Raw genomic sequence first — 26,905 nt, 5'->3', positions numbered from 1 at the left:
GGTCCAAGGATCAGTAGCCACATGCAGCCTACACCGGTCTAACAAACAGCAGCTGGGTAAACGGCCCACCCACAGCTGAGAAGCAGCAGCCACAGGTGCAGCTCACTGCTGCCCAAGGAGCAGCAACCACACAAGAAGCCCAACCCTGTCCAAAAAGCAACAGCTGTGTGAGCAGCCCGCCCCATACAAGGAACAGCAGTGCCTTGAGTAGCCCACCCCCATATAAGGAACAGCAGTGCCGAGAGCAGCCCATCCCCATTCAAGGATCAGAGGCCGCCTGAGCAGCCTGCCCCAGACAAGGGAGCAGCAGCCACATGAATAGACCGCCCACTTCCAAGGCGTAACAGTCCTGGGCAGCCCGCACTGGTTCAAGGAGAGGCAGCCATACATAACCTACACCTGTGCAACGAGCAGCAGATGGTCAGCACCCCGCCACACCTAAGGAACAACAGCTATATGTAAAAATCACTCCCACCTGAGGAGCAAGAGCCAAGCAATAAGTCTGTTCTAAGTCTGAGGAGAGCAGCTGCACGAGGAGCCTGCACCCATACAAGGAGCACCAGTCTGGCAATAAACTTGCTCCTGTCCAAGAAGAGGCAGTCCCGCCTCATCTGAAGAACAGCAGCAGTGTGCAGCCAGCCCTGATCTGTGGTGCAACAGCCACGTGAGCAGTACACCCTTGTCTGAGGAGCAGCAGCCATGTGAGTAGCTCACCCCCTGTCCAAGGAACAGCAGCTGTGAGAGTACCCTCCCACACCAGCCAGAGGAGACACCACTTCTGTGAACAGCACCCATCAGTGGAGCCACTGCCAACTGAGGAGCAGTCACTTCAGTGACCACCTGAGGAACAAGAGCAGCCCAAGGAGCCACTGCCACCCAAGGAGCAGCCCCTGCATGAATTCAACATCTAGTTCCCTCTGTGAGACTAAAAATGAGTAGACAAAGAAACCCCCAAAGGAAAGAAAAGGAGGAATCACCAGAGAAGCAGCTAAGCGAAACAGAGACAAGCAGTATGTCAGAAAAAATAATTCAGAATAAGGGTCCTACAGTACATAAACCGGATGAAGGGGAAAAATCAACAATTTATGTAAGAATCAAGAAGAAATGGATGAAAAAATCAATAAATTATGTAAGAATCAAAAATAAATGAAGAGTGATATAGCTGCAATAAAAAAACACCATGGAAAGTTTCAACACTAGACTAGAAGAAACAGAGGATCAAATTAGCAAATTAGAAGACATGGAAGCAAAACACACCCAAACTGAACTGCAATTGGAGACAAAAATTAAAAGACAGGAGAAGAGCCTAAGGGAGCTATGGGACAAAATGAAACGAAGCAACATACAAATAATAGGGGTGCCAAAACAACAGAAAGAGGAACAAGGGTTAGAAAACCTATTTGAGGAAATAATATCAGAAAACTTCCCTGATATGGGGAAGAAAAAAATCACATAAGCATAGAGAGTCCCAAACAAGATGAACCTGAAAATACCCACACCAAGACACATCATAATTACAATGGGAAATGTTCAGGACAAAGAGAGAATCTTAAGGGCTGCAAGAGAGAGACAGAAAGTTACATACAAAGGAGCTCCCATTAAATTATCAAATGATCTCTCAGAAACACATCAGGCCAGAAAAGAATAGAAGAAAATTTAAAAAGTGATGCAAAGCAAAGCACTGAATCCAAGAATACTCTATCCAGCAAGGCTATCATTCAAAATTGAAGGGGAAATAAGGAGCTGCACTGATAAAAAATAAAATAAAATAAAATAAAAAAGGCCAAGGGAATTTATCACTACCAAGCCAGAAATGCCAGAAATGCTAAAAGGGACCGGTGTAAAAAGAAAAAATGATAAGGTAAGAAAGGGAGGTTTCCTGCCCCCATGGCTGCTTAGCTTCCTATGCCCAGCTCAAATGAGGACCCAGGTAACAGAGACTTGGCAAACAGTGGCTGCCTCTCACTGCAACAAGACTTGTGTGAGTTGTCTTATAACCATGATGTGGGGAACTGGGGTTTTTGATATCTAAACCTAGCCTAGCAACAGGAATGCTCAGGGCCTACTCAAGAAGGGAAATAATCCTTTCCACTAATATTTACAGGGTAAAATAAGACGGTTGTTAGAATATTAAATTTGACGGTAAAATAGTAGTCAAGTTTTCAGGCTAATTTGAATTGGCTAATTGAAATAAGCGAATATTCTGGAAAAATTAATTGTTCTGGGGGGAAAAAAAAGCTGTTCCTAAAGTGTTAACTAAAGTTTTTATTGGTAGTTCGTATCATGGTAAAATTGTGTAACATGTAATGAACCTAAAGCAGTCATATTTTAGTGCAAAAGATTAAAATTTAAAAGCTATCAATATTACATTATAAAATTTCCAAAAGCCTCCTAGTATTTAAATCAAAAAAGAGGGGATAGTAGAAGAATATCATGTGAGGGAAAATATCTCGTAAGTAAATTACATCTAGAAAATTTTTACTTTAGAAAATTAACTTTCATTTGTAATGCTAACAGCAAGACACCCAGGTAAAATATACATGGTGCCAAAACTAGCCAAAGGAAAATTGTTTGGGCAAAAAATGAAAAAAGATCACAAGTCAAATTTATAGAAAAGATTCCTTTATTAACTTTGGGTTGAGAGAATATGTTTGTATATTTTCAGAAAACAACTCCAAGAACATGTGGATTCCTGCAACAGAGAGGAATTGACAGGACTACTCCAGCCATGTAGACAGAAGAGAAGCAGTCCAGAGATGGAAGATGCTGACGAAGCCCTGCCATACTAGCTGTCAGCAGCTATGCATCACTGCAGGTTGCCCAGGACAAAACCAGAGAGGGTTGGACCTGCATTACCACCACTTGTCCACCATCCAGAAATGAAATATCATTGCTGACATGTACACAATAAGAACTGTTTGACATAGAAATTGGGACTCAAAAGAACTGTTGTCCCAGAAAGAAACTCACTATAGACTGATTCATTCATTTGGCTCTCAGCATAACCATTATTGCTTGTCTCAATTTTGGTTCTTATAAGTGTATTTCTAGTATCACATGAGCTCCCTCCTCTAGGGGAAATGATGAACAACATAGACTGATGAACAAGAACAGCAATGGTCAGACTGTTGGACCTCAGAAGGAAGGTAGGGGAGGGTGAGATAAGGGAGAGAAATCAACCAAAAGACATGTGTGCATGCATATGAGCCTAACCAGTGGTCACAGACAACAGGGGCGTGGTGGCATGTGTGTGTGTGTGTGTGGGGGGGGATGGGAATGGGAGGGGAATGAGACAAACATGTGATACCTTAATAAATAAAGTAATTTAAAATAAATAAATAAATGTAACCTAAATAAATAAATAAATAAATAAGGCTACAATTACCTTTCAATAATAACTTTAAACATAAATAGACTAAATGCTTGAATCAGAAGAGATAGAGTGAGTGAATGGATAAAAAAACATGTGAGCCATATATACGTTGTCTACAAGAGACCCACTTCAGAACAAGGGACACATACAGACTGAAAGTGAAAGGATGGAAAAATATCTTTCAGGTAAATAGAAATGAAAAAAAGCTGGGGTAGCAATACTTATATCTGACAATATAGACCTCAAAATGAAGGCCATAACAAGAGAAACAGAAGGCCATTTCATAATACTAAAGGGATTGTTACAACAAGAGGATATAACCCTGATAAACATATATGCACCCAATGCAGGAGCACCCAAATACATAAAATAAAAAATAAAAAAAACCTTCTGGAAGATATTAAGGGAGAGATCGACAACAATATAATCATAGTAGGGGACTTTAATACACCACTGACATCACTGGATAAATCCTCTACACAAAAAAATTAGCAAAGAAACAGCAATCATAAATGACTCACTAGATCAGATTGACTTAATTGACATCTTCAGAACATTTCACCCCAAAGCCACAGAATATAAGTTCTTCTCAAGTGCGCATGGAACATTTTCAAAAATAGACCACATATTGGGTCACAAGCAAAATATCCCCAAATTCAAAAAGATTGAAATCATATCGAGAATTTTCTCAGACCACAATGGCATAATATTAGAAATAAACTACAATAAAAACAGCCCAAAAAACTCAAACACTTGGAAGCTGAATAGCATGCTATTAAACAGTGATTGGGTTACCAAAGAGATCAAAAAAGAAATTGAAAACATCCTGGAAACTAATGACAATAAAAACACAACAATCCAAAACTTATTTGAGACAATGAAAGCAGTCCTGAGAAGGAAGTTTATAGCTCTACAGGCCTACCTCAAAAAAAAAAAAAAAATGGTTATAAGTCATCTAACTCTATGTCTCAAAGAATTAGAAAGAGAGCAACAAGAAAAGCCCAGAGTAGAAGAAAGGACATAATAAAGATCAGAGCAGAAATAAATTATATAGAGACAAAAAAATAAACAATACAAAAGATAAATGAAACCAAAAACTGGTTCTTTGAAAGGATAAACAAGATTGATGAACCTCTAGCCAGGCTAAGCAAGAAGCAAAGAAAGAAGACCTGAATAAACAAAATCATGAAAGAGGTGAAATAACAACAGACCCCACCAAAATATAAAGAATTGGTCAGACTGTTGTTAAAAAATACTATGAACAATTCTATTCCAAAAAGCTAGACAACCTGGAGGAAATGGACATATTCCTAGAAAAATACCATGTTCCAAAACTTAATCAGGAAGATTCTAAAAATCTTAATAGGCCAATAACTATTAAAGAAGTTGAAGCAATCATCAAAGTTTCCAACAAACAAAAGCCCAGGGCCAGATGGCTTCACAGGGGAGTTTTACCAAACATTCAAGGAAGAACTAAAATCTATCCTCCTCAGACTATTCCAAAAATTTCAAGACTAAGGAACACTTCCAAACTCATTCTATGAAGCCAGTATTACCCTAATACCAAAACCAGATAAAGACAATATAATTAAAGAGAAATACAGGCCAATATCCCTCATGAAGATAGATGCAAAAATCCTCAACAAATTTCTAGCAAATCAGATCTCCAGCAGTACATCAGAAAGATCATACACCATGACCAAGTAGGATTTATCTCAGGGATGCAAGGATGGTAAATATCTACAAATCAATAAACGTGATACATCACATAGACAAATTGAGAGATAAAAATCACATAGTCATATCAATTGATGCAGAAAAAGAATCTGACAAAATCTAAAACCCTTTCTGAATAAAAACTCTCAGCAAGTTGGGAATAGAAGGATCATACCCCAACACAATAAAAGCCATACATGACAAAACCACAGCCAATATCATACTCAATGGGCAATTCTAAAACCATTTCCCCTAAAATAAAAACTCTCAACAAGGTGGGAATAGAAGGATCATACCTCAAAATAATAAAAGCCATATATGACAAAACCACAGCTAACATCATTCTCAATGGGCAATTCTAAAACCATTTCCCCTAAGAACAGGAACAAGACAGGGATGCCAACTCTCACCACTCCTGTTCAACATAGTACTGGAAATATTAGCCATTGCTATGAGACAGGAAGAAGAAAGAAAAGGCATCAAAATTGGAAAAGAAGAGGTAAAACTGTCCTTATTTGCAGATTACATCATATTGTACATAGAAAACCCTAAAGAGTCCATCAAAAAATTATTTGACTTAATAAATGAATTCGGCAATGTAGCAGGATACAAAATTAATGCCAAGAAATCTATGGCATTTCTATACACCAGTAATGAACTTAAAGAACAAGAGACTAAAAAAGCAATCCAATTTACCACTGCACCAAAAAAATTAAGATACCTAGGAATAAATTTAACTAAGGAGGTAAAACTATACACAGAAAACTACAGGACACTGAAAAAGAGATAGAGGAAGACATAAACAGATGGAAGAACATACTGTGTTCATGGATTAGTAGAATCAACATCATTAAAATGTCCATACTACCAAAGCAATATATAGATTCAATGCAGTCCCCATTAAAATACCAATGGCATATTTCTCAGACCTAGAAAGAAATCTCCAAAAATTCATCTGGAATTAAAAAAAAAAAAAAAAAAAAGGACACCGAGTAGCCACATCAATTCTGAGAAAGAAGAAAAAAGGACACTGAATAGCCACAGCAATCCTGAGAAAGAAGAACAAAAAAACAAAGTAGGTGGGATCTCAATAGCACATATCAAGCTGTATTACAAAACCATTGTTCTCAAAACAGCATGATACTGGCACAAGAACAGACATATAGATCAAAGGAATAAAATAGAGAACCCAGAAATCAGCCCAAACCACCATGCTCAATTAATATTTAACAAAAGAGGAATAACATACAATGGAGTCAAGAGAGTTCTTCAATAAATGGTTTGGGAAAATTAGACAGATACATGCAAAAAAAATGAAACTAGACCACCAACTTACACCATTCTCAAAAATAAACTCAAAATAAATAAAGGACTTAAACCTAAGATGGGAAACCATAAAAATACTAGAGGAATCCATAGGCAGCAAAATCTCAGACATATGCTGAAGCAATTTCTTCACTGATACTGCTTCTAGGGCAATGGAAAGTAAAAAGAAAATGAACAAACTGGACTACATCAAAATAAAAAGCTTTTTCACAGAAAAAAAAAAACTGTCAACAAAACAATAAGAAAGCCCACCACATGGGAAACCATATTTGCAAATATTATCACCTATTAGGGCTTAATCTCCAACATCTACAGGGAACTCTTACAACTTAACAAAAGGAAGATAAACAACTGAATCAAAAAATTGGCAACTGACCTAAATAGATACTTTTTGAAAGAAGACAGAAGAAGGCCAAGAGGCATGTGAAAACATGCTCAAAGTCACTAATCATTTGAGAGATGCAAATCAAAATGACAATGAGGTACCATCTCAAACCTGTCAGAATGGCTATCATCAACAAATCAACAAATGACAAGTACTGGGGAGGATGTGGAGAAAAAGGAACCCTCCTACACTGCTGGTTGGAATGCAGATTGGTGCAGCCATTTTAGAAGACAGTATGGTGTTTCCTTAAAAATTTTAAAATGGATCTGCCATTTAACCCAGTAATACCATTTCTAGGAATATATCCCAAGAAAACAGAAATACCTATCACAAAGGATATATATACCCTTGTGTTCATAGCAGCATAATTTACAATAGCAAAGATTTGGAAACAGCCTAAGTGCCTATCAGTAGATGAGTCGATTAGAAAACAGTGGTACCTCTGCACAATGGAATACTATGCTTTTGTACAAAAAGACAGAACTCTTACCATTTGCAACAGCATGGATGGAACTAGAAAGCATTATGCTAAGTAAAACAAATCAGGCAGATAAAGATAAATATCACATGCTCTCACTCATTTAGGGAATATAATGAACAACATAAACAGGTGAACAAAAATAGATCCAGATACAGACTAACATCGATCAAACCATTAAACCTCAGAGGGAAGGTAGGAGAGGGTAGGGGTAAGGGGGAGAAATCAACCAAAGGACTTGTACGCATGCATATAAGCCTAACAAATGGACACAGACAACAGGGGGGTGAGGGCATAAGGGTGGGGATGGGGGGTAATGTGGGAATAAGGACCCATATGTAACACTGTAATCAATCAATAAATAAAAAGAATAAAATGCTCTAAGTTTAAAAAAAAACTAGATTCCATATTTAAAGGAAGAAGAAAGATTGCTGAGCTTATTTGAAAAGACTTATAGAAGCTCAAATTATGTTTCAACAGAATTCCTTTTAACTTCTGTTGTAAAAAAAAAAAAATCATTAAGGTGAATAAATCCAAATTAAAATATATAATACTAGAGGCCTGGAGCACTAATTTGTGCATGGGTAGGGTCCCTTGAAGTGGCCTGTGGAGATTGGGCCTCAGTTTCACAGACCCACAGCCCCCAGTTTTGCAGCCCCACAACCATGCAGTCCCATCTGGCACCCTGCCTTGGCCTCACACTGCCCCCTCACCTGCTCCACCATCCTGCCTGTGTGTTGTTAGATTGGGGCCGGGGCCTCCCCACCCAGCTCCCTCAGCATCTCAGAGCTGGGTGGTAGCCCCACTCCCCACCACTACTGGTAGCCATCTGCAAGGCAATCAGTTGGGGCCAGACCCCAGGCCACCACTGCTGGTTACTGTCTGCAGGGTGATTGGTGGGGCAATCAAGCCCCGATTGCACCCCCCTTGGCCTGGCGCCACCTGCTCACCAGCTCCACCATCCTACAGCAGTCCTGCTCTCATCAGAACCCATCAGAGCCCGCAGCACCTCCACTACCACCTGCTGCCAGCACCATATTGTGGATGTCCGCCATGTTCCATGCAACCCCCTGGTGGTCAGTGCACATCATAGTGGGTAGTCAAACTCCCAGTCAAGGGGACAATTTGCATATTAGGCTTTTATTATATAGGACTAGAGGCCAAATGCACGAAAACTCATGCAAGAGTAGGCCTTCCTTACCCTGGCTGCCAGCACAGGGTTCCTTCTGGCACCCAAGACCTGGGCTTCCTTCTTCTGTCCACCAGCAGGCAATTAGGACCCAGGCTGCTTCCCTCCTCCAGCTACCAGGACCCAGGCTGGCTTCCCTCTGGCTGCCCACAGGCACCCAGGCCCCAGCTTCGTCAGGAAGGATGTCTGGAATGATGTCCAGAAAGACATCCACTCTAATTAGCATATTACCCTTTTATTATTATAGACTAGAGGCCAGATGCACAAAAATTCGCTCACTGGGGGAGGGGATTTCTCAGACCAGCCTGAGCCTCACAGTCCAGGAGCCCTCAGGGGATGTCCTAAGCCATAGTCTGGCCTCCCTTTGTGGGAGGCAACCAGACCCCATCAGGGTAAGGTGCTGTCCCCATCATCCTGCTGCTGCTGCCACTCCAGCCACCACATCTCCTCAGCCCTCACTTCTTAGTGCTGGCCCCGCCCCCACCCACTAGTAGACAGGGAGTGATCTGGGGCCAGGCTGGTTGTGGGAGGAGCTTTGGGAGGTTGAGGCATAGTAGGTTGCACCCTGTCCAGCATCTGCGGAAGGCATGGTGCTGGGACCAGGCCCAGCGCTGCTGCCTCTATGGTTGCCTCTGAGAAAAGGACAGCATTGGGACCAGGACCACACAGCCCCCTCTCCTGCTGCCTCTCCAATGCTGCCGCCTCTCCCGTGTTGCTGACTCTCTGCCCTTGCAGCCACTGTGGCATTGTCTGGAAGGATGTCAGGAAGGATGTCCAGAAGGTGTCTGGTCTATCTAGTCTAATTAGCATATTACCTTTGTATTAGTATAGATTGTCAAAAAGATTAAGGTATATATTGTTATCAAATATTATTACTGTCTGGTGTCATCTGATTATACAGAAGGCTTTTATTAAATGACTGTCTTTTATAGATATACAGCTGTACTGCTTTCCTCTCAACTTGTTTCCAAACCACATACTATGTAACACCCCTCTCTAATAGCCAAAGTTTTACATGTGCAAACAAAAGATTCATAAGTCTTCTCTAAACAGGGGATATCAGAGTATATTGCAGAAAAGAATTTCAGGATTTGAAAATGTCTTACCCCAGATATGAGAAACACTTTGCAGAAGTCCAAAACCGGCAGAATCTGTAGAAAACTGGCAGCTTCCAGTGTATCTTGAAGGTTGTCCATATTAAGAGAAAGTTTTGCAGTATAAATGAAATCAATAATTTTCCTTAAACCAACTTTGCTCACGCCATGAAGCTTAATGCACATTAAATCTTGTTCTTTCATTCCACCTTAAATAAAAAGACATTCAATTAAATGAAAACAGATCATTTAATTAAGGTCAAACTCACTTCTGCTGCTAATTAGATACAATAAAATAAAAACAAGTTTTATTCTGTGTGAGCATTCTTGTCAGTTTGGCTTCTGCATAATTTATAATTAAAAGAGTGTACTTAAAAGGAGTATTTCTATACTAATGTTTCCCTGTCACTTTATATCTTTTGATGACTGAAAGATTCTAGTAGTGGGACCCAGAGTCTCTGATGCCTGTTCATATATATGTCTAGGGGGAATAAAAGCAGTGAAATAAAGGAGGACGGAAGTATGAAAAAGGTACATATGTTTCTCAAGTTTAAAAAGCACTACCCACAACCACACTTAGTTGTATATTCCCTTTTAAACCGTTTCTTCTTATAAAGACACAGACCAAAAGACCTGAATGCACTTTAGAAATTAAAAAAAAAAAAACTTGAACACATATTTTTTCATATTGTTGTAACATGGATGCAGAGTTCAAAAAGGCAACCTACCTGTGAACATAGCCTTGAAGTAATCACTGGCAGAGGCCATCATGACTCTATGCACAGGGAAGGCATCATCCGTATCACCTGGCATCAGGGACACATCACAAAGCAAGCCATCATGTCGAAGCTGGTCAAAGCCCTACAACAAGAACATGAGTTGCACCACTAATCAAGGTAAAATGGGTATACAAATCTCCATGTGCTAAAATTCTGTTTACATATTAATGTGTGTGCCATCTATTTGGAAAGTAAAGACAATAGATTACTCAGAAGACAAAAAACAAAAACAGAACAGCTTACTTGATATTTTCTTACATTTAATTCACTATAGATAAAATATAAAATTAAGACTAATTTAAATTAAGAACAAATAAGGAGAAAGCTATATTCATTCACTTTTTTACACAAACATTGGCTTTTACCTTATTTTGGAAAACAATTACCATGTATACTTTCATTTCCCCATAATGGTGTTAGACTACCATTATTTTCTATAATAATATATTTATTAAGAATCCTTTTACAAACCTTACTGAGATACATTGTTTTTGTTTGAGGAGTTGTTTATTAGTTTGTTTTTGAGAAATAAAGGAAGAGAGCATTTGTGTTGGCTTCAAGATAGGAGTTCCTTTCTACCAAATTGAATGTTTCATCGCTTTGAGAATAGGGATGGTATCTTAGGTATCCTTGTACTCTGTGCATTGCTGCTGCTTGATCAATTATCTTTCAAGTTTGGGATTTAATTATCTTTAGAAAAAGGAGCACAGGAGACATAATTGTTCCCAAATATCTAAAGTCTAGTGGGGAATTAATAGGCTAGCAACCGCAGAACAACTAGGCAGTTGTTTCTTTGGTCCTCTCTAGGGAGAATGAAACACATTAAGTTTATAATAGGAGAGTAAATGCACACAAAAAAGCAAAAATACACAATCTAATAGTGAGGCTTAAAATGAAAATTTTGCCAATATTGAGTCTGCAGTTTCAAAAATGGGAATGTATTTTTATAAAAAATCATAAGATACTCATACAAATTACTTTCTAATAATAGAATGTAATATAATATGGAATGTAATACAACAGGAACTAACAGCAAAGATTACTCTGCCCCTTCATATTTTAATGACCTTAAATAAAACTTTTCTTTAAAATTGTGTTTCATGGATTTACAAAGCAAAAGGCATGACATACCAAAAAATCCAGTTTTAGAAATATTGATCCTACACATATGTATGTAATATAAACCTCAGTCTAAATGTTTTCTCATAATAACTTTTAAATTGCTTTTTAAAGAAATGCTTGGATCTACAGAACTGGGACTTCAAAGAGATAATATGATCCAGCCAATTTCTCTCAGGAGATATATATATATTTATTTTAAACATATTTATACAACATACATATGTATCATATTTTCTCTCTCTAATAGTGATTGAGATATGTTTTTGTTCACAAATATCAAATCTTTCATAAATGACCCTTTCCTGTGTAAACATAAACATTATATACCCACCCTCGCTATTTTCATTGTTAAATCATCTCCTATTCCTGTTACTTATTAAAAGTAGATGTAGAAAGACATGCCAATTTTAGGGGAATATTCTAATGCAGAAGGCAAGAAGTAGCTTTTTGAAAATTCATATATGCAGTCTAAATTGCAATAAGTGTAAGGGGGTTGCCTTTCAAATGTAGATGAGCATTGGGAAGTACTGAATGAAAGCACTGTGGACCTGATGGGATGGTCAATCAATACAGAAGAAGGGAAGGAACCATCAGCTAGAAGAGTTGAGGGACTAGCATGTTTAAATTCCCCACTGCTTGGCACTTGTTTGGAATTTAATAAATGTTCAATTAGTAAATGAACAAACAAACTAAATTTTCGCCATAAACCACCATTTGGTATTGCAAAACCATGTAGTCACAATGGGAAGAATTATAATTTTCTGACAAGCTTACTAGAAACCAGGAACTTTATTTGTGAAACTTCTCCCAATAATAAAATAAATTATACCTATAGAATTTATTTGTGGTAAACTGTACAAGCCAAAACAAGACAAAAGGAATTAAATCAAGGTTTGAGGGGCGGAGGGAGGTTGGCTCCCAAGGGCTTGCTTTTTTTTCTCCCTCAATTAAATTTCAGATTAAAAAATTAAATGTCTACTTGTAATAAAAATATGAAAGAATATAAATAGAAAAGTAAAAGTCCACCTCTTCTAAGTACCAAGAGTAACTACTTTTAACAGTCTAATTTATAATATTAAAAGCATGATATACTAATTAGACTGACAACATTCTGGTCGAAACCCGGGCTGCAAGGGAAGCCTGGGTCCCAGGTGCCTGCTGGCAGCCAGAGGGAAGCCCGGGGCCTAGGTGCCAGAGGGAATCTGGTGCCAGGAACTGGGGGAAGGAAGGCTTACTCTTACATGAATTTCAAGCATCAAGCCTCTAGTATCTACACTAAAAAAGAGTAAGATGCAAATTTACCATACCTTCGTGACACCCAACAGCCAATCAGGAGTGAGTATGCAAATTAACCCAACAAAGATGGCAGGTCAATTTGCATACAGAGGTGCTGAGTGGCCCAGAGTGGGATGGAACACTTGCATCATCGCCATGGTGACGATGCAGGCATTCCACACTGTCCCAGCTGCTCAGGGCTTCTGGCAGCATGGGAAAGGGGAAAGCCAGCTCTGGCCAGAGCGAAGGCAGTGCTGGCAGCCAGGAGAAGGTCAGTTCTCGCATGAATCTAAGTGCATCGGGCTTCTAGTACATATATAATTGACCCTTGAACAACATGGAGTTGAACTGCATGATTTCACTTATACCTGTATTTTTTTCAATAAATACTGCAAATGTATTTATCTTCCTTATGTGTTCCTTAATAACATTTTATTTTCTATAGATTATTTCATTGTACAATACAGTATATAATACATATAACATGCAAAATACCTGTTAATCAACTATGTTATATGTAAGGCTTCTAGTCAACAGTAGACTATTAGTAATTAAGTTTTTGGAGGCATCAGGTTATATATGGATTTGTGACAATGCTGGGGAAATAGGGGTGTCAGCACCCCTTACCCATGTTGTTCAAAGATCAAATGTATTTCTAGGTGTGTGTGTGTGTGTGTGTGTGTGTGTGTGTGTGTGTGTGTGTGATATCTATTTTTGGCTTGTATATACACAGGAATTACTATTTTATATTTTTTACTGATTTGAGAGAGAAAAAAAAAAGGAAGAAAGAAGTAGAAACATCAGCGATGAGAGAGAATCATTGACAGGCTTCCTTCTGCATGCCCCACACTAGGGATCGAGCCTAAAACCCAGGCATGTGCCCTGACCGGGAATTGAACCATGACATCTTGGTTCATAGGTCGAGGCTCAACCACTGAGCAACACTAGCTGGGTGAAGAATATGCACTTTTAAAGAATTAATAGCCACTAGCAAGTAAAAGCATATGGTTTATCTTGTGAATTTATTACACCTTGGGTATTGGCTAAAAAGAGAGATGTCACAATACCAATGAAATTAAACTAAGTACTGGATGCTGCCTTATTTTATTTTATTCATCAAATAATTTTTAATCTTCTTCTCTGAGATATATGTAGATAATATTTTGAAAGGTAATCATAGCTTATTCAGCCTAAAGCAATGATTTGTTTTCTTCTGTCAAAAAATAAATAAAATAAAATAAAAATAAAAATGTCTTGGCTTATTCACAAGCACTCCTGTGTTTCAAACATTCCCACAAGTATTTTATACTGGAAATTGAGCATCATGATGTACCGTATTTTTCGGACCATAAGACGCACCGGACCATAAGACGCACCAGTTTTTAGAGAAGGGAAATGAAGAAAAAAAGATTCTGAAACAAATAGTGTCCTAAAATATTTGATGTGCATTAAAACCCAACATCACAGTCATAAACACATGTAATCAACCCTGTAAAGTAAACAGCAGCATTTAGAACCATTTTAGAGCCGGGCAAGCACACAGAGACCACACAGAGCCGGGCAAGTAAAAAAACTTTTTTTTAAAAGTATATGTGTAGGCTATATTTGGACCATAAGACGCAGGGACTTTTTCCCCCCACTTCTAGGGGGAAAAAAGTGCGTCTTATGGTCCGAAAAATACAGTATGTCATTTCTCATTTGCCCATACTCCATTAAAACTACTTGTTGAGGTATATATTTAATCCTCAAATTCTGAACAGCTCAGCTAAGACACCAGAAGCTTTTACCCTCTGCACAAACTTGATAATTTTGCTTCTCTTTACAAAATCTTAAAAAAATCACGTCTAATCTTTCTCAATATAATCTGGAATCCTCAAAAAAAAAAAAAAAAAAAAAAAAGGAAGATGAGGTTATCTATATCACTTTTGGCACATTCTGAGTACCTTGTAAATTTAATTTATCTGTCTTTGGCAAACTGTCTACTTTTGTGAAGTTTTGCATTTATTTTCAGTGCATTTAGTTTCCCTTTCTATCTGTTTCACAGCCTTTATTTTTATACACATAAATAAATCATCTCACTTTCCAATTCCATATTTACTAATTTTATTCCTGATTATTGCTATATTTATCCAAATAAGATGTGTCAATTCAAACTTTTTTCATACGGATTCTAAATATCTTGTTTGCATGTGGTTATCTGGATATCCTAGCTCTGTTTAAAGAAAAAAAAACTAAAATTGCTTTTACAACATAATTTGTTGTACAGAAGCAGGCAGTCATTTCTCTAAACAACTTTTCTATAGTTAAATAGTCATTTAACATTGTATAGGTCTTGTGACTTAAAGTGAACAACATATAACAAAACTAATTTTATACAGGTTAATTGATATAAACAAGAATTAAATTTCTATGGCATCTCATCAACGTTATAACAAAATGATGTTGAATGAAGCAATGTTATTCCAGGATGTTGTACACTAATCTTGTAGAGAATGCACACATAAAAAAGAAATGTAAGACGTCATTCTTCTCCACAATTCTCATCTGCCCTCTATATAGCAGTCTCCTATTATCCACAGTTTAGCTTTCCATGGTTTCAGTTATCTGTGGTCAACCACAATCTTAAAATATTAAGTGGAAAATTCCAGAAATAAACAATTCATAAAATTTAAATTGAATGCTGTTCTGAGTAATGTGATGAAAATATATGCTACTCTGCTTTGTCCTGCCTGGGAGAGATGTGAATCATCCCTTTTTGTCCAGCATCTCCAGGCTGTATATGGTCTCCACCCATTAGTCATTAGAAGTCATTTCCATTATCAGAACAGTATCACCAGAGAGAGAAAGGGACAAAGGAAGGGAGGGAAGGTAGGAAGAAGGAGACCAGACCACATTTACCTAACTATTATAGTATGTTATTATAATTGTTATATTTTATTATTGGTTGTTGTTAATCTCTTACTGTGCCTAATTTATAAATTAGCCTTTATCATAGGTATATATATATATATACAGGAAAAATATAGTATATACTGGGTTCAGTACTAATTGCAATTTCAGGCATCCATCAGATGCCTTGGAACATATCCCCTTAGAATAAGAGAATATTTTATATTGTTCATTCATATATATTTTCCCTATATAACTCTATAAAAAACTCTTAAAGATACCCTGCACACTTAAAATGTGTTCTTCTATTATAAAATGATTTTTCCACCAAACTTTACTGATTCCTCCTGTCAGAATTCTAGGAACATTCCTGTCTATTTCCATATGGTAGTCCACTATATACAAATACAGTTCTGTTTTTACACAGAATTGCTTAAAGTTTCCAATTAGTCTTTTAGGGTGTCTTTAAAACTGTTTCTTTTGCTTTAAACTCAAGTTTTTTCTGCCCTAATCTTTATCTTAGTTCTCTATTTTTCTATTTCTTCTGGATGTTGGGTTTCATTTATGAGCATATTGTTTTCTGTTCTCAATTTCTTACGTCTAATGTTTTCCTTTCCCTCTTCTATAGATATCCCCATATCTTCTGTTTTGCCTTTTTCTTCACATCCTTTTGAGGAAGGGGGGGAGGGGGATGTGAGCATTTTTAAAAGCTTTACACTTACCCAGTGTACCAAAACTTCAAGTACTATTAAATAGAGTTAGGTATATATGTAATACCCTGAAGGACTGGATATTTTAAATAAGTTTGATAAATTTTAAAATGGCCATATTAAAACAGAAGAGGATACATGTTGACATTACACAACCATAGTACAGAACTCAGATGAGCTACAAATAATTAATGCCAAAAATTGGTTGGTTATCAATAACTTTTAAATTAAATGTAATGCCAATGTGAAAAAAGCTTGATTGATACTGGTACTCAGACATTAAAAAAATTTGATAAGCAAATCTTTCCACTAAATTCTGCATTGGAAATAACTTATTAGTATATTCTATGTAGTTTTGATCAGTGACATTTCAAAAAATAAATGGAATAAAAAGAAAGTGAATCTTGAGAAGAACAATGTAAATTATTAATGAAAAATATGTTTTATGAACAAAGGTTAAGGAATTAAAAAAGAAAAAATTAAGCAATGGGTTTACTTCAGTCTTTAAATAAATGTAATGTATTTTATCAAAACAATACAATCGCTATGTTTTATAAGGTTGCTCTTGATTTATTTCAGGGGACAGAAAAGAAACATGTGCACATCTAAGATAAATAGATATATAGATTGAATATAGAACTTTATATTAATGTTAAACTCTGCTCTCATTATATAACACTTCTTGGAGGTAAAAAAAAAAAAAAAAAAAAAAAAAAAAAACACCTTCTAATGGTCTTCTATCATTGCATTACATCACAATGTAAGACTTTAAAGACTTCTATAATCTTGGTCCAACTTAACTGCTCAACCTTATTTTTCATTATGTCCCTAAGTACTCTGACTCATCTTATCAGATTGTTCTCCAGACTATCTGATTGGTAAAAACCCAGACTTACTCCTTTTCTAGTAACTTTATGCCATTGTCTTTCACTTAGAATATCCTCCCTCCTTCAAAGCTTAGTTAAAATTTCACCTCCTTTGGGGTATTATGCTAAGAAATATAAGTCAGACAAAGACAAATACCATATGATTTCACTTATATGTAGAATCTGAAAAAACAAAATATATGAACAAACAAAACAGGAACAAACTCATAGATGATAGAACAAATTGAAGATCACCTGATGGCATGGGAGTTGCTAAGATGTGTGAAGGGATTAAAAAGTACAAATTGCCAGTTACAAAAATGGTCATAGGAGTGTAAAGTACAGCACAGAAAATACAGTCAATTATACTGTAATAACTATGGATGGATTCAGATGGGAACCAGACATCTTGGGGTGACCATTTTGTAAGGTATATAAATGTCTAATCACTATGTTATACATATGAAACTAATATGACATTTTATAACATCTGTAATTGGAAAATAAATTTTTAAATTGATCTCCTTTGTAAATCTATCTCTATCCAAAACTCTAGAATAATTAGACACCTGTAGTGGGTCTCATAAGTTAGCATTTAATTATATCCTATAGATTTCTGTGTCCAGCAAAGATGAGGTTATAGGGACTGGATTTATTTTACTGCTTGAAACAACTTAAAACCAGACAAAATAAAAAAATTAAAAAAAGTAAGAGTGTATAAAAGAGAAGGGTCTGTGCGAGAAATGAATTAGATGAGCCCCATGATTTCTTACTGCCTGAACTGTCCAATTACAGGCAGTATGAGCTCAGGTGAAACCTGGCATCTTCCCAAGATTGAGAGTCTGGGGAAGTTAAGTCAGCCAGGCTTATAGCGCAGAATACAAGAGGAGAAATCTGCACAGAGTGACAGAAATCTAAAACCAGTTCCCCTCAAGTATTCAGGAGTGTTCTGAGTGCATTTGTCTGGGGAAAGAGACATCTGCAAGAACAAATATCATTATCCAAGGCTCACAAAGAGCTGAGAATAGTTCCTATCCAACCTACAAGGGCAGAAACTTTACAATTCCTGGGCTTTAGATAGAGTACTCAAAAGTATTTGCCTCAGTACTGGGGAAAATTTGTCTTAGAGAAAATGCTACTCTGGTTATACCTCATAAAGCTTAAAAGTAAATGTCTTAATAGACATTTATTAAGTATTTACCATGTATCCTACTCGTTGATCATAGACATTCAAAAACAACAAATTAGTTCTTAGATCTCACAAATAGGTGATATTAATAGCTAAGAGGGAAGGACTGAAGAAGCCACTTACTCTGCCTGGGTCACACAAACTCCAGCTTCAAAAGGCATTGAAAGTAGCTATCAGGGAATGTATCCATAAAAATGACTGTTTTAGGAAGTCTCACATGATCTCACTCATCTAGGGGAAATAATGAACAACATGAACTGATGAATAAAAACAGACCCGGAGACAGGGAAGCATCGATCAGACTGTCAAACCTCAGAAGGAAGGTAGGGGAGGGTGGGAGTAAGGCAGAGAGATCAACCAAAGGACTTGTATGCATGCATATAAGCCTGACCAGTGGTCACGGAAAACAGGGGGGTGGGGGCATGTGTGGGGAGGAGTTTAGGATAGGAATGGGGGGATGAGGACAAATATGTGATTACTTAATCAATAAAGAAATAAAAATAATAATTAATATATATTTGCCTGTGGGGGAGAACAAAGTCTCACTATGCAGGATTATGCACTGAATAACTATTGTGGGAAGGACATGCAATTAGGTCAAAACTAGAACTCGAATTTTACCACTTATTTAAGATGTATCAGTATGAGTGAATAGGGATTTACCAAACAGAAAAAGTAAAATATGGGCATTTCAGGGATAGGAAATGGGTGCAAAGACACTGAAGTGTGAAGGAATAATATATGTATAGAGAATAGTAAAAAAAAAAAAAAATCAAAAGTTTTACAGGCATTTGCCTTTAATATCTGTCCCATTAATTCTCAGGTAAAGCAGAAGCAAAGATTATATCACTTAATGGATAATGGATTAGAGATTGGCAAGATTGGAGTTATGGCAGAATAACAAGGATTTTAAAATCAAAGCTGCTGAAAGAAAATCTTGTAAATCATGTGTATGATAAGGTATTTGTACCAAGAATATATAAAGAACTCTTCCAACTGAAATATATATATATATATATATGATGTGCGAAATGACTGGAACAACAGAACAATTGGAATGACCAGTTGCTATGATGCTCACTGCAGCGGCCAACTGACTTCATTGGGGCCCCGATCAGCCTCCCCCAACCTCCCACGGCCCCTCCTGGAACCAGGCCTGCCCCTGATCACCCCCCAACCCCAATCAGAAAGCAGGGCCAGCCAGTCAACCTCCCGTGGTCCCTCCCCACTGCCAGCCAATTGGTCCCCATTGGGCCAGGCGGCTGAATCCCATCCGTGCAGTCATGCATCGGACCTCTAGTAGAAAGATAAATAACCAAATTAAAAACTGGGCAAAGGATCTGAATAGATAGTTCTTCAAAGATGATATAGAAATGGCCATAAACACAAATGAAAAGATGCTTAACATCATTAGGATCAGGGAAATACAAACCAAAACCACAAGATACTACTTAACACATACTAGTATGGCTATAATAAAGAAGACATAATAAGTGTTGGCAAGAAAGTGGAAAAGTTGGAACCCCCATACACTGCCCAAGGAAATGTGAAATTGTATAGTCACTTTGGAAAACGCTCTGAAAATTAGGCTAAGAATAACTATATGAACCAATTCCATTCCTAGGTATACATAAAAGATCGTTGAAAACATGTACACACAGACACTTTGTTCATAGTAGCATTATTGATAATAGCCAAAAGGTTGAACTATCACAAATGTGCATCAATGGAAAAATTGATTTTTAAACGTGGTATATCCATACAATGGAATATTATTCAGCCATAAAAAGTACACAAGTATTGATGCATGCTACAATGTGGATGAACATTGAAAGCATTATGCTGAGTAAAAGAAATCAGTCACAAAAGTCCACATACTGTATAATTCCATTTGTATGAAATGTTCAGAATAAGCAAATCTATAGAGACAGAGAGTAGATTAATGGTTGTTTAGGGTTGGAGAAGGGGTTTGGGGATAAGTGGGGGTTGATTATTAATGGATACAGGTTTGTTTTTGAGGAGATGATAATGTTCTACAATGGATTATGGTGCTATCTGGAAAACATTATAAATATATTAAAAATAATTGAATTGGCCCTGGCCAGTGTGATTGGTTTAGTATCAACCCATGCATCAAAATGTTGCCAGTTTGATTCTTGGGCAGGGCACATGCCCAGGTTGCATATTTCATCCCCTATTGGGTGTATACAGGTGTTTCTCTCCCTCTCTCCCCCTTCCTCTCTCTGTCTAAAAAAAAATCAAAGATATTTAAATGTATGTATGATATAAATAAATAAGTAAAAACCATCGAATTGTACACTTTAAATGGGTGAATACATGCTATATAAATTTTATCTCATAAAGCTGTTACTTTTAAGAAATGAAGGTGCTAGGAAGGGTTTGAGTCAATGAAGTACCTACCATAGTGTGGGGTAGTAAAAGTACTAGTAAGATGATGACAATCTGGGTAACAGAATTAAGTCAAAGGAGGGAAACTGTTCATAATACCCACAGCTGGAGTAGCAGGAAAGGAGTGAGGAAAATGGAATAATTCTTGTTTGTTTGTTTTTTTTGTGTGTGTGTGTGGTTTTTTGTTTTTTTGTTTTGTTTTGTTTTTTTTACCAGTTACTATTTAATCTTCCTTACTTGAGTCAGTCTTTTGCACTGCTAATTCTATTCTGGATTCCCCTAAGATTTATTCAAGGTCCAAGCTTGTTAGGTATCAAAATTCTTTCCAGGCACTTTCTTTGACAGCTTAGTTTTCTAAAGCCTACTTAATGGAGACGACTAATCTGTTAGAGCAGATCAGGCCCACCAGATGGACACTTTATTTGGCAAACCCATCACTTTTGATCAGCTACATTTTCTCTGACACCTTCCCTGTTTGGCTCAAATGGAAGGAAAATAAATCATGCACCTTACTTTCCCATAAATTGTCACATTTAATCCTCATATCTCTTACCCATATTACAGATAAGGACGTTGGCCTAAAGAGGATAAATGACTTTCCCAAAGTTGCTTAACTATCTAGTAAGTAGTAAAACTAGGATTCCAGTTATGGCCTAAACACATGTCCTTCCATCCTTCCAGCTACAATTATGCAGTGGGTAATCCTTCAGAATGAAACTTCTTGAAGCAGCCTTTCCCCCTGGATCTGTTCCCCTGACAGGTACTTTCAATGCATTTGAAGCTGGAGTTTGTGTGATTGCTAATTTTAAAACAATGATAGCATTTACACATTAAACACTTCTCTAGCTCGTTCCCTTGACAACCACACACCTAAGATTAGATACCAAACAAAGGTCCCTGTTACTGTTTGTATTTAATAATCTCCATTTGTGAGAACATAATTTTAATAGACTTTTAAAGAGTATACAAAAGTTTTCAAAAGCAATATAAATTGGTAGCTCTATGCCACCACAGATCATATTAATACATTAAAAATAAGTTTAGAAAATATTATATTTACTTAATACCAACTCTCAGGTTATTTTCACATCACTGTCCCTACAATCAGCCTGGACCAACAAAGGCTGAGCTAAAACTTGACAGAGCTAAAGGTTCTAAGACACAGCTACACTTGTTTTGTCAACCATTATATATTTTTTTAAATTACAAAGGTAATGTGCAAAAATATTTCCATTTAAAACAAATTAAACAGTGCAGGGTTATACATAACACAAAGTGCAAGACAACCTTCATCAGGTTCTCTTGCTCTTACATTCATGTATATGTACGCATATCACATATTTTTCTACAAACAGATGGAATTGTACAATATATATTGACCTACTACTCTTTTAATAGCTTTATTGAGGTATAGCTAACATACCATACCATTTACCCATTAAAAGTGTACAATTCAGCCGGGACCAGTTTGGCTCAGTGGATAGAGCGTCGGCCTGCAGACTGAAGGGTTCCGGGTTCGATTCCAGTCAATGGCATGTACCTTGGTTGCGGGCACATCCCCAGTAGGGGGTGTGCAAGAGGCAGCTGGTCGCTGTTTCTCTCTCATCGGCGTTTCTAACTCTCTGTCCCTCTCAATTCCTCTCTGTGTAAAATCAATAAAATATATATATTTTTTAAATGTACAATTCAGTGTTTTTTAGTATACTAATAAATAATATGTGCAACATAGTATAAGATAAATTGTAGGATATTTTCATCACCTCAGAAAGAAACCCTAACCCAACTATCAACCTTGTGTCCTCACATTTTCTCCAGCCGTAAGCAACCACTAGCCTACTTTCTGCCTCTATTGGTTTCCCTATTATGGACATTTCATATAAATGAAATCATATAATTGGTGGTATAGCTTTTTTCATGTAGTATAATGTTTTCAAGGTTCATCCAAATGTAGCATGTATCAGTACTTCATTCCTTTATACAGCCATATCATATCCCATTGTATGAATATACCACATCTGTCCTCTTACTTTTTTCATTTTATATAATCTATCCATTCAGTGCATACAGATCTGTCTCTATTTTTTTAGCGATTGCACATTATTACATAGTTGACAGAACATAATTTAGGTAGCCATTTTCCTATGGATGGATAATTAAAGTATTTCCATTGTTTCTTCATTATAACATTAACTTATCTCCATATGATATAAGGGTTTCAGAAAGGGAGATGTCATCTGTCTTGGTGAAAGGCAGACTTAGCCTCTGAACAATGGTTGTAAAAGTATGTTTCTCAGACCTTCAGTATCACCTGGGAACTTACATTTCTGGACCCTACCTCCCATTTTTTTATTCAGAAAACTGGGAGTGGGGACCAGTTCACACTGTTTTAACAGCCATCCTCCTAGTGATTCTGATATGCACTAAAATTTGAGAACCGCTGCTTTAAATCTGTGTCATTTCACTGCAGTGGCTTTTATTATTTGGTTTAAAATACACTTTAAAAATTAGCAGAACCACAAAAATTGGCATCTACACATGACTATGGTCATGGATAGGGCAGAAGTATAGTGGAGGGGTACATGAGTCTCTTTGTATTTTCTTTAGAGAAAGTACTTTAATATAACAAAAAGTCTTTCCTCTCATGCTTCTCCTATCTGCTTGACCCATTATTCTCTCCATCCATAGCTTTCCAAAACCAACAATTAAACCATTTACATAAACTTCAGATGCCAGGAGATAGAAATTGTTTCCTTCCTGAACCTCACATTTCTGATACCCACAGAACAATGAACTCTAAAACCCAGCTCCCATTAGAAACTGAAACATTGGGAAAATGTGATTTCACTGAATCACACAGATGGAAACTAGAAGGGAATTTAAAGATCTTCTAGTCAAGATGCATATTTTGGAATTAAGAAAAATGAAGCCCAGAGAAATAACACAGTAAGGCCACACAGCAAAGATAAGCTTATTTCCTCACTATGTTATCTATATATTATGCTAATACTATACTTTATGCTATATATTGATTTATTTTAATGGTTCTTGACAAACTATATACATGAAATTCACCTATTTCTTTAAAAATACATTTAGAAATATTTATTTTTCCTTATCTTACTAAGCAGAGAACACTAATATAATTTATATCTAGAAGACATTTATGAATATCCTGTATTATATGATTCTCTAACTCAGCAATGCCCGTAGAGGTCAGGGAGTATTCACAAGGGTCAGAAGTACTTGGACTCACGAAGTCCGAACGCTAAATAACTCCATATTAAAGTTCTATGTATTCTTTTTACTTTCTCTTGTTTTTTCTGTCCTCTTCTTTGATGTGAGTTATTACTTCTTACATCTACCAGTGTATTTGCATCCAGCAGTCCTCACATTGCCAATGTGAGTTGAGACATCAAATAAATAAAACCTTTAGAACTATGATAAAGGTGACAGTAAAATCAGTTGTGCGTGAAGAACTAGAACATTTAGGATAGAGACTTTGTGATATTTATTTTGGCTGCAATATAGTGGAAAGTTAATGTTGCCAGATACAACACTCTCTAATAAAGGGCAATGATAGCAAGACTTCCTTTGCACAAAGCAAAGAATGGACTCTGGGGATTTTTTTTTTTAACACCAGGAAGGTATGCATTTTTCCCCTCAAAGTTTCTCCTCTGTTGTTTGTTTGCTTTTTTTAAATTGATAAACCTTATTTTTTAGAGAAGTTTTTGGTTCACAACAAACTTGAGCAGAAAGTACATAGAGCTCCCATATAACCCCACTCTCAAACGTGCCCACACCACACAAACCGCGAGTGCTTTATAAACCCATTAAACATTAGAAAAAGGACAGTTTAGAATACCTGTAACACCACAGAACTGTGGGTATTGCTGGTAAAGATACGAGTTGCTCCTGCCTTGGAAGACTGCAAATGGGATGAGAGGCCCATTTCGCTGCTTCCAAGGGACAATTTCATGTGTTGGTCTTCCTCTTCCACAAGAGATCTAAAAATGTGTTTAAATCAGAAAAAGAGGCAAATTAAAAGTTGTCATATAATTCACAGTAATGATATTATTTCAAGAAATAATCTAGTACTAATTATCTGTCTATAGAATATACTAAATTTTGTTTCAATATAGTTTAAAAGGCTCATAGCACTCTAACATTATAGAAGAAAAACATTTTTTAAATATATTTTATTGATTTTTTTTTACAGAGAGGAAGGCAGAGTGATAGAGAGCTAGAAACATCGATGAGAGAGAAACATCGACCAGCTGCCTCCTGCACACTCCCTACTGGGGATGTGCCCTCAATCAAGGCACATGCCCTTGAGCAGAATCGAACCTGGGACCCTTCAGTCTGCAGGCTGACGCTCTATCCACTGAGCCAAACTGGTCAGGGTGAAAAACATTTTTTTTTTTTTTTTTGCATAAAGCTTCCCAAGGTCAGTAAAGATAAATGAGAACTGGTGAAACAACCTACAAGCTGGTTCAAAACTATAATCACAGAGGATTTCAGATTTTTTAGTGTCAGAGTAATTGCTTTTAGTATTTATTTCACTGTGTAGGTAGCAATACAATCAAATTATGCTATTCACAGTTAAAATAAATTTGGAATACCTACTTCTAGAAAGATTTTTTAAAAAATCTCTCATTTATTGAATAGTCACTATGCATTAGGTACTTGCCAAGAAATTTACACACATGATCCTTAAAAATATCTTTAAAAATATCCATTGCAATAGGTACTCTGATTGTCCTTTTTATTAAGTATAAGACAAATGAGCTATAAAAGGGTTAAAAAAATAATTGGCCTAAGGTCACAAAGATTTTTAAGTGGTTGGGATAAGATTTGAATGTAAGTCTAGTCTTATTCTAAACTCCAACAGCCCCATTAATAAAAGGCAAAGATTAACCTTGATACATTACAAGATTATTTCCTCTTTTGTTGTTATAGTTCTAATCGACCCAAAAGGAACAAAAATGTTTGCATGTTAAAATATTTTGTTTTCTAGCAATATCTCTTACATCATTTGGGGATTATTTAGATAAACAGCTATAGTGTAGTGCCATTTCTATCTTTTTTTTAAAAAAAGAAGCAATAAAAATAATAAATACAAATTATATCCATGTATATTATATCAGTAATTTTTAGGGGTGATAAAAAAGATTTTTTAAAAAGGTTGAACAGCAGTCAGTAGAGAATATATCAAAATATTTCATAGCTATCTCAGGTAGGTTACACTAAAAACAATCATCATGGTACAGCCTTTCATTATTCTTTAGACCAGGCTGGCTATGTTTCCTTGGGTATACATTGTCAAAATTGTCTCTAAATCACCTGCCTATGGAGCAGGGAGCTCATGGTTCTGAATGGGTCTGTGTATTCATAATGTAGATTGCTAAAATTGACATTAGAAATCAGAAAGGAAGAATGGATTTTCAAGTGCTAGAACTCTGTAATTTTCCCACTTATCTGAAATGTTGAATTATTTGTAATACTAATTCCAGTCTATCCAATATCATAAAGATTTCACTTTTTTCCTTATCATACCTATATTCTAATATGATCAGTTTTAACAAAAAAGTTTTAAAACTCTATTGGACTTTTCATAAAGATCCTGCTTTTTAAATTCTGATACCAACCAGCAATAATTAGCAAAACTTCTGGCCTTGAGGGTGACATCAATTTTTCTTAATGATATTAGAGCCACAGTATAATAAAAATGAATTAATAATACAGTACCATGTTTTATTCAACTCTCATGGATATTTAATAAAGATAATAATTTAAATAAAAATTTAACAAGCATTAAAGAAAATGAATATAGCATTCCTCTATTTTCAGAAATAGCTTTAAAAGAATTAAAGTATATACAGGATATATATCATACACACATTCACACACACTTTTAAAGAGTTTTTGCAAAAGATATTTAACATTACAGAATCAACTGGAAAAATGGGTAATAGAAAGAAGGTGAGTGGTATCCTTAACCAGAAAATTTCCATTCAACCAGAATTATTTTAATGGGATATTTAAGCAGAATGTCTTATTATTTTCTGATTCCCTGCACAGAACCTTGCACACAAGAGGTTTAATATA

At 36.4% G+C, this 26,905-nt stretch overlaps 1 protein-coding gene across 9 annotated transcripts in view; it reads right to left on the bottom strand.

Moving 5' to 3' along the window:
• Positions 1-26,905, bottom strand: part of KLHL13 (kelch like family member 13) — a 208,001-nt gene that overhangs the window by 27,898 nt on the left and 153,198 nt on the right. For 8 of the 9 annotated variants that reach the window (XM_084870369.1, XM_084870373.1, XM_084870375.1 and 5 more), the window contains 3 exons: positions 24,663-24,804; positions 10,290-10,422; positions 9,574-9,770 (listed from right to left, as the gene is read on the bottom strand). In XM_084870369.1, the coding sequence (XP_084726495.1) occupies positions 9,574-9,770; positions 10,290-10,422; positions 24,663-24,804 (472 nt within the window). The remainder of the gene's footprint in view (positions 1-9,573; positions 9,771-10,289; positions 10,423-24,662; positions 24,805-26,905) is intronic. The other variant, XM_084870376.1, reaches the window with a different exon arrangement.

Source organism: Pipistrellus hanaki, assembly GCF_964339955.1.
Source record: "Pipistrellus hanaki genome assembly, chromosome: X".
NCBI lineage: Eukaryota > Metazoa > Chordata > Mammalia > Chiroptera > Vespertilionidae > Pipistrellus > Pipistrellus hanaki.
This window is presented reverse-complemented; position numbering and strand designations above follow the sequence as displayed.